This window comes from Aedes albopictus, chromosome 3 (genome assembly GCF_035046485.1).
Source record: "Aedes albopictus strain Foshan chromosome 3, AalbF5, whole genome shotgun sequence".
Classification (NCBI taxonomy): Eukaryota; Metazoa; Arthropoda; class Insecta; order Diptera; family Culicidae; genus Aedes; species Aedes albopictus.
In genome coordinates this window covers 374349400-374365223 of record NC_085138.1, presented here as the reverse complement: position 1 = coordinate 374365223, position 15824 = coordinate 374349400, and the positions used below count along the sequence as shown (strand labels likewise).

The 15824-nt window shown below is 41.5% G+C and overlaps 1 protein-coding gene across 9 annotated transcripts in view; it reads right to left on the bottom strand.

The window, feature by feature from the left end:
• LOC109409854 (endophilin-A) overlaps window positions 1-15824 on the bottom strand; it is a 188848-nt gene that overhangs the window by 58997 nt on the left and 114027 nt on the right. For 7 of the 9 annotated variants that reach the window (XM_062855695.1, XM_062855696.1, XM_029875062.2 and 4 more), the window contains exons 3-4: window positions 4744-4812; window positions 4428-4644 (exon numbers count right to left, since the gene is read on the bottom strand). In XM_062855695.1, coding sequence (XP_062711679.1) covers window positions 4428-4644; window positions 4744-4812 — 286 coding nt within the window. The remainder of the gene's footprint in view (window positions 1-4427; window positions 4645-4743; window positions 4813-15824) is intronic. The other 2 variants (XM_062855697.1, XM_062855699.1) reach the window with 2 other exon arrangements.

The following is a 15824-nucleotide window of genomic DNA, read 5'->3' as shown; positions in this document are numbered from 1 at the left end:
CTCGCAAGGCCTGCAGGAAAGCTCTCCGGTCTGCTGAACGATCCGGCTGGAAAAACCTTTGTACAAATGTTTCCAGCTTGAGTGAAGTCAGTCGGTTAAACAAAATCCTTGCGAAATCTAAGGATTTCCGGGTGAACGAACTTCGTTTTCCAAATGGCGATCTGACTTCCTCTGATGAGGAAGTTCTGGAATGCTTATTCAGCACACACTTCCCTGGATGTCTTTTCTTGTAGTTATGATTCTTTAGCTTTGGCTCGGAGCATTGTAACTATAGAATCGATTGAGTGGGCTCTTAATAGCTTTGCTCCTTTCAAATCTCCTGGGGCAGATGGGATTTATCCTATTTTGCTTCAGAAGGGATTTGATTATTTCAAACATGTTTTGAAAAAACTACTTGTTTGCAGTTTTGCTACAGGGTATATTCCCAAATCCTGGCGGGATATTACTGTGAAGTTTATTCCGAAAGTGGGTCGTGCGTCGTATGAAGAAGCAAAGAGTTTCAGACCTATCAGTTTGACCTCTTTTCTTCTGAAATGCTTAGAACGCATTGTGGATCATCACATCCGTGATGTTCATCTGGCCAACGTGCCTCTTCATGTGAACCAACATGCCTACCAATCTGGTAAGTCCACTGTGACTCTTTTACACAAGGTTGTTTACGATATCGAGAAAGCATTCGCTCAAAAGCAATCTTGTTTGGGTGTTTTCTTAGATATCGAGGGTGCCTTTGACAATGTGCCTTTCGATGCCATATTGGAAGCCGCACGGAGTCATGGTATATCTCCATGCTCAAAAACCGATATCTCTTCTCGACATTGCGTCTAGCAGGGATTAGGAAATTGAGTGTTTGTGGATGCCCCCAAGGGGGAGTCTTATAACCGCTTTTGTGGAATCTCGTAGCAGATACGCTATTGAGGCAACTCAATAATAGCGATTTTCCTACTTATGGTTTTGCCGACGACTACCTAACATTGTTAGTTGGTATGTGCATCAGCACCCTTTTCGACCTGATACAAAGCGCCCTTCAGGTAGTTGAGGGTTGGTGTCGCCAATATGGCCTTTCGGTTAATCCGAGTAAAACATCTATTGTTCTCTTCACGGAAAGGCGAAACCGTAATGGCGTTCGACCTTTGCGTCTCTTTGATTCTGAAATCGATGTGACTGAACAGGTAAAGTACGTTGGAGTAATTCTTGATTAGGCCATACAAGCTTTCCTGGACACCTCACATTGAGTTCAGAATCAAGAAAGCTTGTATGGCCTTCAGGCAATGCCGGCGAACCTTTGGTACAACTTGGGGTCTAAAACCCAAGTATATCGAATGGATTTACACAACTGTGGTTCGGCCAATATTGGCTTATGGATGTCTTGTGTGGTGGCAAAAGGGCGAAGTGAGAACGGTCTAACCAAAATTAGGCCATCTCCAAAGGATGTGTTTAATGGCGATGTCTGGAGCGTTCTCTTCAACTCCTACGGCAGCTCTCGAAGTTCTCTTTGACGTTGCCCCACTACACATTCATCTCAAACAAGAAGCATTTTCTTGCACTTACCGGTTACAGGTACTCGATCTACTAGAGGAAACTCCTGTGAACCGCACATCAACACACACCTCGTTGTTTTCACTTTTGGTGAATTGGGACAAAATTGTTCTTGCTCCAAGTGATCTTACAATTGCTTGTAATTTTCCGTATAGGACATTTTCCACGAAATTCCCTTCCCGGGAAGAGTGGACATCTGGTTATCTGGAAAGAATTCAATTCAATTCAATTCACTTTATTTATGAGATTTTCAGCCGTTGGCTGGTTCATCTCATCTGGAAAGAAGTATTTCAGACGGCATCGTATGTTACACTGGTGGCTCCCTTCTCGAAGGTCGAGCAGGTGCTGGTGTTTATTCTCGTGAGCTAAGGCTGTATCTGTCTTACTCACTTGGTAGACACTGCACCGTTTTTCAGGCCGAAATCTTTGCTCTTATGTGCGGAGTGCAATCAGCACTTCAGCAGCACGTAATGGGCAAAGTAATATACTTCTGTTCAGATAGCCAGGCTGCTATTAAAGCACTTGCTTCGGCCAACTCTAGGTCGAAGGTAGTTATCGCTTGTCGAACTCAAATCGAAGAGCTCAATTCAGCAAACGCTGTTCACCTTGTATGGGTACCTGGCCATTCTTCCATCGCTGGAAATGAATTGGCTGATGAGTTAGCTCGCACTGGAGCATCACATGACCTCATTGGCCCTGAGCCAGCTATTCCGATATCGAAGTGTTGGGTAAAGCTTCAGATTCACACCTGGGCTGCCACTCAACACAGACAATACTGGAATAGTTTGGAGTCATGTCGTCAAACCAAATTGTATTGTATTGAGCCATCTCCAAGGATGGCGAAGTATCTTACAAATCTGTCAAAGCAGAATTGCAGCATTCTGGTCAAAGCATTGACTGGCCACTGCCGACTCAGCTATCACATGGCGAATATTCAGCAAGCTGATTCATTTGCATGTGATAGCTGTGAAACCGGTTATGGAACTTCGTATCATTTGATATGTAACTGTCCAGTTTTTGCGCAACTGCGTTTCCGAGTATTCGGTAAACACTTATTAAGTGAAACTGACTTCAGAAACCTGAATCTTCGGGATATTCTGTTGTTCTTAACCCGCTGTGGTAAAGAGCTATAGGCTCTCTTTCGCTTTATGCGTTATTACAGTGCCCTTCTCAGGGCGCTGTTTGAACCCATTGTGGTACGCTTGTGCGTTAGTACCCTCTTCTAGGGTATTTTTCCTATTTCCCTACCTGTCCCCATCCAAATCCTTTTTCCTTCCTTTTCCCTCAGGTAGATGATGAAATAGGCTGTTATTTTGGCGATGGCACAAATGTTCCAAATGGAGGATAACGTGCCTCTGGAGCCGGCCTTCTGATACCTGATACCTGATAGTCGGATTCTCGAGATACAGAGGTTTAAATTGTTTAGGGCTCACTAGCGCCACCTAACAGATAAACCCAGAACCAACTAGTTCACTATCGAATAGCTCTTGATGTCCTGATCAACTTTGCTGAAGACAAAACTTTTCTATGTAGTTGGATTTTCAAGATACGACCGTGACGATATTGGCAATGGCTGTTGACGAAACACCTATCAAAGCACAATGTTTCATGATCACTAGCGCCACCTACTGGAGCTATCCAGTATCGTCTTGAGATGCTCAAGGAGGTGCGATAAAATTCACCTGAAAACATCTTCAAGCATTTTTTTTAGAAATTCAATCGAAATGTCGTGCTGGACCAGAGTATAACAAATACGAATTTTAAAAACGTTCATAACAACACTGTGTATTTCGCAACGGTGTTCATGAACAGTTAAGTTTTTAGCGCCAATCGGATAAAATAATCACTTTTTTGTAACAAGTTAGTCACTATTTTCATAAGCTCGGCCCATAAAATAACTTTTTCTGGCATTTACCTGAAAGCTGCTTACTCTGCCTTTGGGTTTTCAATCTGCACTTGTAAATAATAGAGGTTTCTCAAACTCTTCTTGTAGCTTTAATTCTCTTTGGGAATGTTGTACATTTTCCTGATTTGGATACTTGTTTTTACAAGTTTATCGGGATTCCACGACATACATTTCAAAACATTCCTAGAATGCATCAAAATCTTTATTTCAAAGCATTTACGTGAATTAAACTTTCTATTCTGCACAGTCGTAACTTTTTCTGTGGCGTCAAAGCACCCCATCCTGCTAGAACCAAATGATAACTCTCAATTTGTAAATTAAACATGTACTTGTGCCTTCAAATTTAACGAGTTGATCAATTTCAAATGAATTGCCGTATAGGTACTACAAAATCGAAATAATTCCACGTTTGTTTGTTTTTTTACTCTCGCAGTAGAAGATCTATAAATATAAAATTCCAATCAAACGCACCACTTCTTGCCAAGCAACTTTAAAATCAATGCAGCTATTTTTTCACACGTTCACGTTCTTCCTCATCAACTCATATGATTGTGCAGCGAAATCATACAACATCACGCAAATTTACATACATTCATACACGCATACGCACACCGATTGCCGCAGAACAAAATTGCCATATGTACAGGACAAATAAAAGAAAACGCCTCATATGATCAAATAAAATTATAAATAAACAAAACAGTAATGTGATCACATAAATCAAAAACAAAATGAACCAAGAATAAAGAATGGTAAACAAAAACAATTTGGATTAGTTTTTCTGCATGTGGTTAAAATGTGGAACATAAATGAACAAATCGATAAAAGCTATCTCTCCGTGAAAAACGAAACCGAAAAAAGAAAAGCCAACCGTACACTTTTTATAAAAAAAATTAAATACGTTATTATGTGTTATATATATAATAGAGGGACGAAAAGCCAAGAGTGCGCATGGAAGCGACAATCCCGCCCGCCTGGTACTCACCGAAGATACTGTCTTCCCCGAGCTTCTTGCCGTAGGTCAGCATGCAGTCGGCCAATATACCTTCTGGTTGTGGATAAGTATTACTTTTAGCTTGACCTGATAATTTAGAAATACCTTTGACCGCTGCCATCTTCGCTCTGGCCGTCGGGTTCGGTTGCAAGTATTCTTTCGTTTTTGCTTGCAACTCTTCGACCAGTTCTACCGTGACGTCTGTTTTCTAGCGAAGGTGGAAGGGGGAGGTGGGGCAGATTGGTGTAAAGAATCAAATTCAAAGTTTGCTTTAGGAGGAGGGGGGTAACCAGTCGGTACAACTTACTCTTTCCATTTCCATGAAGTCCAGGTCCAGTTTGGTGCCTTCCGCACCGCCCATTTTTTCTGTGACATACTGTAAGAGGAGAGAGAAAAAGGGAAATTAGATGAGTGGAAGTTTTGTGGATGTCAACAAGATAAAGTTCGATAATCGTTATTACTAGAGATCAAGATCTGCATCTCCCCAGCTGTCTGGCAAGAAGAACTTGTTAAAAGGTAGGGCGATATGTAGATCAAGGAGTCACCAGACACAATACTTACTAATAAACATTCCATTGAAAAAACTGAAACTCATACATCTATGAAGCTTACTTTCCTAGCATTAAGATAAGGAAAATACCCAGTCTATAAATTATAACTGCTCCGCGCAAACAAATACAAATGTTTTTGTCACATTCCTTTGAATTTCAAGATCACAAAAAATATAATCCCACACGTGTCGTCACCATGGTACCATTCAAAGCACGTCTTGCATATCTCTCATATCACGGTTCGCTACTTTTCACCCAAAACCTCTCTATAACCTTTAACGTCGTTAGTCCTGTACACCACCTACCAACCACCCACTTTTGAATGGTCCTGAACGCTCTCAAGGGATACATAAAAACATGATACACGGAGCGCTTATTTTGATAAGTGTGTGTTGTACACAGTTCACTGACTGTCGGATAAAAGAGCTAGACGCGATTTGCATTCATCGACGGAATTGTGTGGGAGGACATGTGTGATTGAATTTCGTTCCAGGATGGGATAAACAACAGCGGTTTTCGGGGGAAGCGGCGAGCATCCAAGAAGATTAATGACAACGTCATTTGTGTGTAGTTGATTCGGTTGATGATTGTTGTCACGATTGTAATAATTTGAGGAAACTTGATACACTGGAGCAGAAAAGATGTTAAAAATGTAAACAAGATTCTATAAACATCGTTGAATTACTCTTTGGAAGATCTCAACTCTATAGCCGAATGCAAAATGGTTTCATGTGTAGGTACTTTCCACGTCACAGCCAATGGAGATGCATGGTAGTTCACTAATCAACACAATGTACATATAAAAACATACCCTATTCAAACAATAATATTTCATCACAATGCTAAAGGTAACCCTCTAATGCAGGGGTTCTCAAACTTTTCCAGCCTGCGACCCACTTTTGGTTTTTATAGAATTTGGCAACCCACCAACACGCATTTTCATGATATGTATTTTCGGCCAATTTGTTCTCTTTGTCATAAGAAATTTTTTAAAACCTATTGAACTGAAGGTTGGCCTCAAATATTTCCCAAGCTAGCTGAATTATACCACCAAGTTTCAGACAATTTGCCCGACAAAAACCCCTCATAATTGAGAGAGCAAACCTGCCGATAATACCCAAAGTTACCATATGTCATTTAAAAAAAAAATCGACTGAATTTTGAATAACTACATTTTATTGCTTTCATATGTTTTGATACACTTACATTACGTATCACTAAATCTTACATTTTTAAAATGTACAGTGTTATTTTAGTTTTCAGAAGTTAAAAAAAGGATAAGCTGCTTCATAAATTCTTTATTTTAAGAATTGAGATTAATTTGCCAGTTTCTAATATAAATTTGACCGGTTTGGCTTCATGTAACACTACAGATTTGAGGTATTTTATCATACATTTTAGAAATTAGGAAAACAGTGTTTTCTCGTACAAAAATATTATTCAAAACAGATCTACATTTACGGCGAAAGGTTGAACAGCAAGTTGAGCTTTCACAATCACAGTAAATATTATTGAAAGGTCAGAAAATCCCCAAATAAAAAAGAAAAAAAAAGTCTAATCTGACATTTTCAATCAGATCACCCATACACACTTGTTTAACTTTTTTTTATTAACAGCATCTTTCCGTTGTTCTGATTTCTGTGAAAGTACAGATTATCGGAGTTCTGCAAAAAATTTACCGAAGTTTAACTTTGCCAAAGTTTGGTAAAAACAAACAGATACTTTGGTGGAAATTACTTAACGTTCGTTAGATTCTTGTCGAAATTTGGATTTTTTGTCAATTTTAGTAATTTCAATTCTTTTACTGAAATTTGATCTGCTGAACTTGGCGCGTAAATCTAACTAGAAACTGCAAGCAACAGCTTGAACTAACTTTGTTTCCAAGAAACAAGAGAAATACCAGAATTTCAAATCTTCTGATCGAAAACTCGATGTTTCGGAACGCAGAGAGTAGGTTTAGTATTCATTATACTCCACACTAAGACTTATAATACAAAAGTTTGAAAAAAATGGGACAAACATAATTTCTGTAAACTTTTTTTAAGACATTAATTACAATACCGCCTAAACCTCGCGACCCACCAAAAATCTGCCCGCGACCCACCAGTGGGTCGCGACCCATAGTTTGAGAAACGCTGCTCTAATGAAAAAATAAATAAATTTGAACATGTTGTAAATTTAAATTGGTCGCAAAATAGGGCTGTTACTGCAGTATGGATATCAAAAACCACTAAAGCCATCACCAAATCCATACGCATTAATATAAGAAATGTTTTTTTTTTATTTTACAGCAGAACTATTAAATCTTCTACTTCCTTGTTTTGTCATGACATCGGTTTCGTTTTTGTTCGCGTGTGTCAAAATGAAAACTGTGAAAAGTTTTAAGGTTTAAATTTTTCTAAGATATAGATTCAAAAGTGTGAATTGTGTACCTATATCAGAAGCAGACAATGTTACGCGACGAATCAACGAGCCGCAACCAAATGCAAGATGGCCTTCGAAACGGTTTGCTTCAAGTTAACAAAGATCAGCGCAGAGTAGCAGTTGCAGGTCAAACGGCAGCTGGTTGAGTACAAGTAGGAACTTTCTGTAGCGCCTAACCGCAGATCACAGGGGCCTAAATATTCAGGAGAAGGACAACGAAAGGATGAATCTGGGCGAGCTGAAGAAGAAGATCGAGTGGACGGAGCATGAGAAAGGATAACTAGAAGCGGTTAATCGGGCTCTACGCAAGAGGATGCAGCTGTTACAAGGTTTTAAGCGTGTCGGATATTGCGAGGAAAATCGAAGCACTGAACAGCTAGAGATAGTGACGTCGTACAGAGAAAAGTGGTGATGATGTATGGTGGTTATTATTATAATTTATATCAACGAAACATTCAGCTCAAATCTAGTTAAGATGGTTGTCCTCACACAGTCTCCTCTTCGATAGTGTCTGCGCCTACAACGGCGGAGTGGACGAAACTCGGTAAGATACGATCACTTAATTTCGGGATTTCGGTTCAGAGAAATGATGAACTTCACTGCGTCGCTTTACAAAAACAGTGTATATTTGCGACCGGACGGGTCAGAGAGATGGTGTTAACTGAATATGAGGAATCAAGGAGCATTTTTGTATCCCAAGTATAGTATTTGGTTATAGAATTTGGTTGATTTTGTAGTTCTCATTGAGTGCGTTGGACGCAACAATGGTTGTAAATAGGTTTAGGGGTTAAAGGGTAATTGTTTTTGTTAAATTTGTTTGGCTGACACAAATTTTCGACTCGCATGAGTTTTGGCGTGCAAAACATCTTCGTCCACCGGCCAGCTAATTCACATGTATGCATGATTCATTTAATTTTATACTACTTTATTAATAATACTTGCTATTTCAGTGGTAAAACTGAGTAAACAAACACTTTGGCCATGTAGCGCATTTTCAAAAACAAAAATTGAAAAGGCCAACATCGCGTAGCGTTGAATTGATCAACAATTCAATCACTCACGGCAGGTAATCAATCGATGAATTTTTCAGCGTTATTCGACTTTTGGTTTTACGCTGCTAATATAATTATCAATCAATTAAAGCGACCGTTTTTTACATATCAAGCTACAAATATGCTATGAGCGGAGCGGACCTGGTGCGATGGTTAGAATACTTGACTATCACGCCGAGGACCTGGGATCGAATCCCACTCCCGACAAACTCGCTAAATGTGAGTTCTTCCTTCGGAAGGGAAGTAAAGCGTGGGTCCCGAGATGAATTAGCCTAGGGCTAAAAATCTCGTTAATACAGTTAAAAAAAATATGCTATGCCAGCTTAATCATACTGAATTACTGACCTTCCAGTACCTAAATCCCTTTTCCTTTCTATTTTCGAGGTCGTCGGTGAGTCGCTGGCATTTCGATAAATAGTTATTCCTTCCCTACTATCCTTTCCCATCCACATAACGTGTTTCTTACCGTTTCAGAGACCGATCAATGGCGGTTATGCCTCGGCTTGTTAGCCAGGACACAGTATAAACGCCTGTGCCCCATCCCGGAAACAAAATGTCCCATGGAGTGACAAAATTTCTTAGCTATGTCACTCCCAACGTTGGTGTTTAAAAATACTAAAACAATTTCACTCACTCCAACACATCTACACGATTTACACAAATACACCTACACTATCAGAATATTATCGTATCACTCGCTTATAGTGATTCCCAAATCATCCCATTCCAAATATCCAACTCCTTGACACCTATGGGAGTTCGGTGAGTCGCTGACCTCTTGTAAAGTAGGTGTCATATCATCACATCCTTTCCTATCCTCGTAACGGAGAAGATGGGCGTGGCCGGCAATGGAAGTTCTCATGTCTTTTTTACTTCAACCTCTGGTTGGATAGCTATTCCTTCCCAAATAGCATTCCATAAGCAATTAGATTAGGAGTACTAAAGTTTTAACATTACAACTTCCAGTATGCAATCTACGAATTACTCCGTTACCACGCAACGCGCAACGCAACGCAACTTCCTTGTTTTGTCATGACATCCCTACACAACCTTTTCGCAGCTTATAGTAAATGTGGTCAACAGAAGACAGTAAACGAGAACGGAAGCGGAAGCGGCTAGCGCAGCTGGCTCTGTTTCTGCTGCCTGTCCACTTCAATTTTCAAAGTGATTTAAGTAGAAAACATCTCCTGCCTAGTTTCCATGACACACATTTAATACTGATAGCTGGTAACAGAAAAGTACACTTATCACTACGTTATGCGCAATTTCTACAGGAATCCTTGGAGAAATTCAAAGAGGAATCTCTGGAAAAATCTTTGGAGGCATCCCGTGGAAAAATCTCTAGAGAAACCTCTAGAAAATCGCAAGAAGAACCATTGGTGAAATCGTTGGTAAAATTCTAGGTGAAATTTCTGGAGGAATCTGTGGGAAGAATTCATGGATGCATTACTCGAGGAATTACAGGACGAACCCCTACAGGAATTCCTGAAGGAATCCCGTAAGTAATTTCTGTATAAATCTCTGGAGAAGTTTCCGGATAAATACCTTGAGTAATTTCTGAAAGAATTTCTACTTCAATCTCCGAAAAATCGCTAGGACACCCCAAGAGGAATTATTGAAGAAAAATCTGAAGAAATTCCTAGACAAATCAATGAACATTTCAATTGAAATCTCTGAAAAAATCCCTGTAAAGATTCCAGATTAAATTCCTGAAGGAATTCCAGAAGAAATTGCAAGAGAAATTCATTGAGCAATAGCAAGAGATATTCCAACTGAAGCCCTATAGGAAAGTCTATAGAGGAATTCTGAAGAAATTTTCTGAGGAACTGTGGATAATTTGTTTGAGTAATTGCTGGAGAACTAATTGAAGGCATTCATAGATTTTCTAAGAAATACCTAGAGAAATCCACGGCTAAAAGGTACACGCCAAAAAATAGGTGTCCTGAACTTGACATATACGAGTGTCCTTGGAGACATAAATTTGCAGGTCAACTATGAAAGTTTACGTCTTATCGACTTAAATTCAAACGAGCTGCCGACATTTTATTACGAAAAAATAATGGAGCACTACAAATGCATATTAAAATAACATCTTGTAGTGGAACCTTACAAATGCGTAATAAAATAGGACATCAAATATGGACACATACAATAAAGAACATAAATTTTGCCCTGTTGTTGTTAATTCTGGGACGCTCATGAAATCCACAAGAACACCTCTGGAACACCAACAAAGCAGCTGGTAAGGATGGTATCGCAGCTGAACTCATCAAGATGGGCCCAGAAAAGTTGGCCACCTGTCTGCATCGGCTGATAGTCAGGATCTGGGAAACCGAACAGCTACCGGAGGAGGGGAAGGAAGGGGTAATCTGCCCCATTCACAAGAAAGGCGACCATTTGGAATGTGAGAACTTCAGGGCGATCACTATTTTGAATGCTGCCTACAAAGTGCTATCCCAGATCATCTTCCGTCGTCTGTCACCTAAAACGAATGAGTTCGTGGGAAGTTATCAGGCTGGCTTCATCAACGGCCGGTCGACAACGGACCAGATCTTTACCGTACGGCAAATCCTCCAGAAATGCCGTGAATACCAGGTCCCAACGCATCACCTGTTCATCGACTTCAAAGTGGCATACGAAAGTATCGACCGCGCAGAGCTATAGAGAATCATGGACGAAAACGGCTTTCCTGGGAAGCTGACTAGACTGATTAAAGCAACGATGGACGGTGTGCAAAACTGCGTAAGGGCTTCGGGTGAACTATCCAGTTCATTCGAATCTCGCCGGGGACTGCGACAAGGTGACGGACTCTCATGCCTACTCTTCAACATCGCTCTGGAAGGTGTGATGCGACGAGCCGGGCTCAACAGCCGGGGAACGATTTTCACAAAATCCGGTCAATTTGTGTGCTTTGCGGACGACATGGACATTATTGCCAGAAGATTTGGAACGGTGGCAGAGCTGTACACCCGCCTGAAACGCGAAGCAGCAAAGGTCGGACTGGTGGTGAATGCCTCAAAAACAAAGTACATGCTGGTAGGCGGAACCGAACACGACCGGATCCGTCTGGGTGGTAATGTTACGATAGACGAGGATACCTTCGAGGTGGCGGAGGAATTCGTCTACCTCGGATCCTTACTGACGGCTGACAACAACGTGAGCCGTGAAATTCGGAGGCGCATAAGCAGCGAAAGTCGGGCCTACTACGGGCTCCAGAAGAAACTGCGGTCGAAAAAGATTCACCCACGCACCAAATGCACCATGTACAAAACGCTAACAAGACCGGTGGTCCTCTACGGGTACGAAACATGGACCATGCTCGAGGAGAACCTGCAAGCCTTAAGAGTTTTCGAGCGACGCGTGCTAAGGACGATTTTTGGCGGCGTGCAGGAGAACGGTGTGTGGTGGAGAAGGATGAACCACGAGCTCGCTGCACTTTACGGCAAACCCAGCATCCAGAAAGCCGGAAGGATACGGTGGGCAGGGCATGTTGCAAGAATGCCGGACAACAACCCTGCAAAGCTGGTGTTTGCAACTGATCCGGTTGGTACAAGAAGGCGTGGAGCGCAGAGAGTACGATGGGCGGATCAGGTGGAGCGAGAACTGGCGAGCATTGGGCGTGACCGAGGATAGAGAGCGGCAGCCACAAACCGAGTATTGTGGCGTACTATTGTTGATTATGTCTTATCTTAATGATGTTGAACAAATAAATGTACGTAATGTATGTGTGTAGGTCGTGTAATACGCGCATAGAGATGCATCAAGCAGATGATGCATCAAGACCTGCTGCCAAATAAGCGATGTTGGCTTTAATACCAGAAGATGGTGGCTCCAAAGAGGATGACCAATAATCGCGGTAACTCCCGTCTTCTACTAGGCAACGTAAATTGCACTGCCATGGAGAGCCAAAACTCAACACTGATTATTTACACAATAACGGTTCGATAAAGCCGTTAACTTTCTTGTTCCGACTTTCCAACTCTCAAAGCAGGATACTCTCTTCGAATGAGTGTAATCAGTTTTTTCCTATCACGACTCGATCATTGGATCGAACCGAATAACTTTCGTTCAAATACACAATTCGGGTTTCGCAAGGAACAAACGATTGTCTAGCGTTGCTTTCATCAGATATTCAACTGGCCATCGCGGAAAAGGATCAAATGGCTTCAGTTTTATTAGACATTAAGGGCGCTTTTGATTCAGTTTCCATAGGAATATTGTCAGAAAAACTGCACAATAGTGGACTACCTGGAATCTTGAATAATTTCTTGTATAATTTGTTGTCAGAAAAACATATGAGCTTCAACCACCGACGAACCGACGTGACGGTGGCGATCCAAAACTGCCCCACCCCTAATTTAACGGTCGACCAGCGAAGCGAGCGATCGCTTCTGTCAAATCAGCACAGACGCGAACCGTTTCCTATATGAACACACGGGGTTTGGTGTCGAGCTATCAAATCATCGCGAGCCGTTATAGAGGTGGCGATAGTGTTCGGCTATTTTTCATCATGGCGTCGCGGACAACAAATTTGAATTTATTTGTTCTAGCTGTCACGTCGGTTCGTCGGTGCTTCAACCTCGGACAACTGAAAACTTCTAGAATGAGCTACATCGGCCTACCCCAATGCTCATGTTTAAATCCCTTGCTTTATAATTTCTATGTAAAAGACATTAACAGTTGTTTGGAAGGCCAATGCACGCTGAGGCAACTTGCAGATGATTCTGTGGATTCTTTAAAAGGCCCACATGCAGAAAAGTAGCAAAGACCATAACAAAATTCCCTAAATAATCTGTCCAATTGGGCAAGAAATTTGGGGATCGAGTGTGCTCCGCAAAAAAACTCAATTTATTGTTTTTTTTCTAGAAAGCGGAATCCCGCCCAATTGAAACTTAATCTTTTGGGAATAGAAATCGACCAGTCTTTGACTTCGAAATACCTTGGGCCCTTGGGGTCTGATTTGATTCAAAAGGCACTTGGGGTACCCAAACTAAGTATTTGGTGCAAAAATGTCAACAAAGGATCATGGCGGGCTTGGTGGTCAAGTGGCTACCGCTTCTGATTCATATGCAGAAGGTCCTGGGTTCAATCCCTCGCCGTTTCCTTTGCTTCCAACTTTCACAGTACAGTGTCAATCTATTAGATAACACCTATACAAGTTATGCAATCAAGCGAACTGTGGCGCTTAGCTTCATAGTAATAATCGCACTAATCTGTCACCTTACGACTGGCATCCACGCACCAACGTGTGAACCCTCTGCCAACCATATCCCACCAACACTCCGACATCCGCATGCGTTTGTGCAGACGCAGAAGTATATACGGTCTGATGTGGATACAAACGATTGCAATCATCACTTCCTTCCGTTTCCCCACATTTACCTGCAACCTGACTTGGCAAGCGCCGTTGTCGCCTAAAAATAGTATATCAAGATCACCAACGCTCACACACTGAAGATGCCTGCTAGTCCTCGGCAGATAATCTCATTGGTTCCTTGAGTATATTGTATTTGTATTTGGACGAGTGTAGCTGGTCTGGCGATACTGGAGTAACATCTACGGGCAGACAATCAAGCTCAAGCTAAAAAATGTCAACAAAGGAGCAATTTTCTACGCACAATTACCGGAGCATAATGGGGTGCTCACCCGGAAGGCCTCATAAAATTTTAAACGACTAATCTCTCTGTTCTATAGTATGTCTCTTTCTGTTTCCTCTCAGCAGCAAACTTCTATACCTATTAAAGTTGGAACGAGTCCAATACCGCTATTTGCGTATTGCTCTCGGCTGTATACACTCAATTATAATCCTCCTCCTCCAAATTATAATCCTCCTGGTGTACACTTCACCAATGACAGTTCCTCTGTTAAATACGATCTGTCCATGAAATAGGGAATATGTACCAGATCAACTTCTGTGTATATCGATGTATATAAAATTCCTCGCCTTTATAACGAAAAGTACCAAAATGTTAATTCCTGTAAGAGATTCTTCACTGATGGGTCTCATATAAATGGATCCACTGGTTTCGGTGCTTCAATGAAAATTTCACCGCCTTCCGCAAACTTCAGGAACCTTATTCGGTTTATGTTGCTGAACTGGCAGTAATCAACGTCGCTTTGGGGATGAAACTTGCCCGCAGACCATTTCTTCATCTTCTCGGATAGTCTTAGTTCTGTTGAGGCACTCCGGTCGATGAAACCTGTAAAACATCCATCTTACTTTCTTATAACAATAAGGGAGCAGATGGGTGCACTGGTCGAAAGATCATACAAGATTACCTTTGTATGGGTCCCCTCACATGGCTCAATTTATGGCAATGAGAAAGCGGACTCTCTTGCAAAGGTGGGCGCACAGGAAGATGAGATCTATGATAGAAGGATTTCACATGATGAATTTTTCCATTTTGTTCGCCAGAGTTCTCTTCAAAGTTGGCAAAATGATTGGCGAGTTTGCAAGCTGGGACGGTGGTTAAATTCTATCATTCCTAATGTTTCCTTGCGAGTGTGGTGGTATGGTTTGGATGCAAGTCGCAATTTCATTCGACTGATGTCAAGCCTTATGTCCGGTTCCGGTTACGATGACTTCAACTACATAGTTTGGTAGTGCCCGAATAGCTCCCGGATGAGCTTAAGACAACCCTTTTCCAGTCCTTACTAACCTCGAGCTGCCACGAGTACCCTGGCTCCGACCCATACTAACTATGGTACATAAGAATGTAGTTGTACATAACATACGAAAATTTAATTTCGGCTCCCCAAAGCGTCCCACGCGATTGAGCCCCAAATAAATGAACTGGTTAAGAAAAAAAAAAAACAAGAATGACATTACGTGACTTGTTGGCGATCGCTATCAGACCCTATCCTAATCGTGACATTGAAACTTTCCTTCCCCTCAAAAGTAGATAATGTGAAAAGTTAAAAATTCGTGGAGAAGGTGCCGCTGGAGCCAGAGTATTTTAATAATAACAAGGACTTTCGTTGTTGTTGCTTTTTTCGACGGAGCCTGCATAAGAAAATGAATTTCAAGCACCTTCGCATCCTTCCCCATCACCACCACCACCACATTTCGAAAACAACTCCCAGATAAGACACTCACTGCTGTGCATTGCACTGGTTCACTTACTCGGACACGGACAACGCCTGCCACAAGTATTAAATTTTCAGACCGTAATTTATTCCTGAGACGTGATCATGGAGCGCTTGGGCTCAAGGTTGAGTTTTTCACTGAATTGCCAACACTTTTGCGCATGTATTAGTTCGTCCACTCCTGTTTTCCAGCTGAACAATCCTAGCTGGGCTGGGGGACTCATTAAATATGGTCTTGCTCTCTACTAATGGGTGATGCAAAAGCAAAATAATGA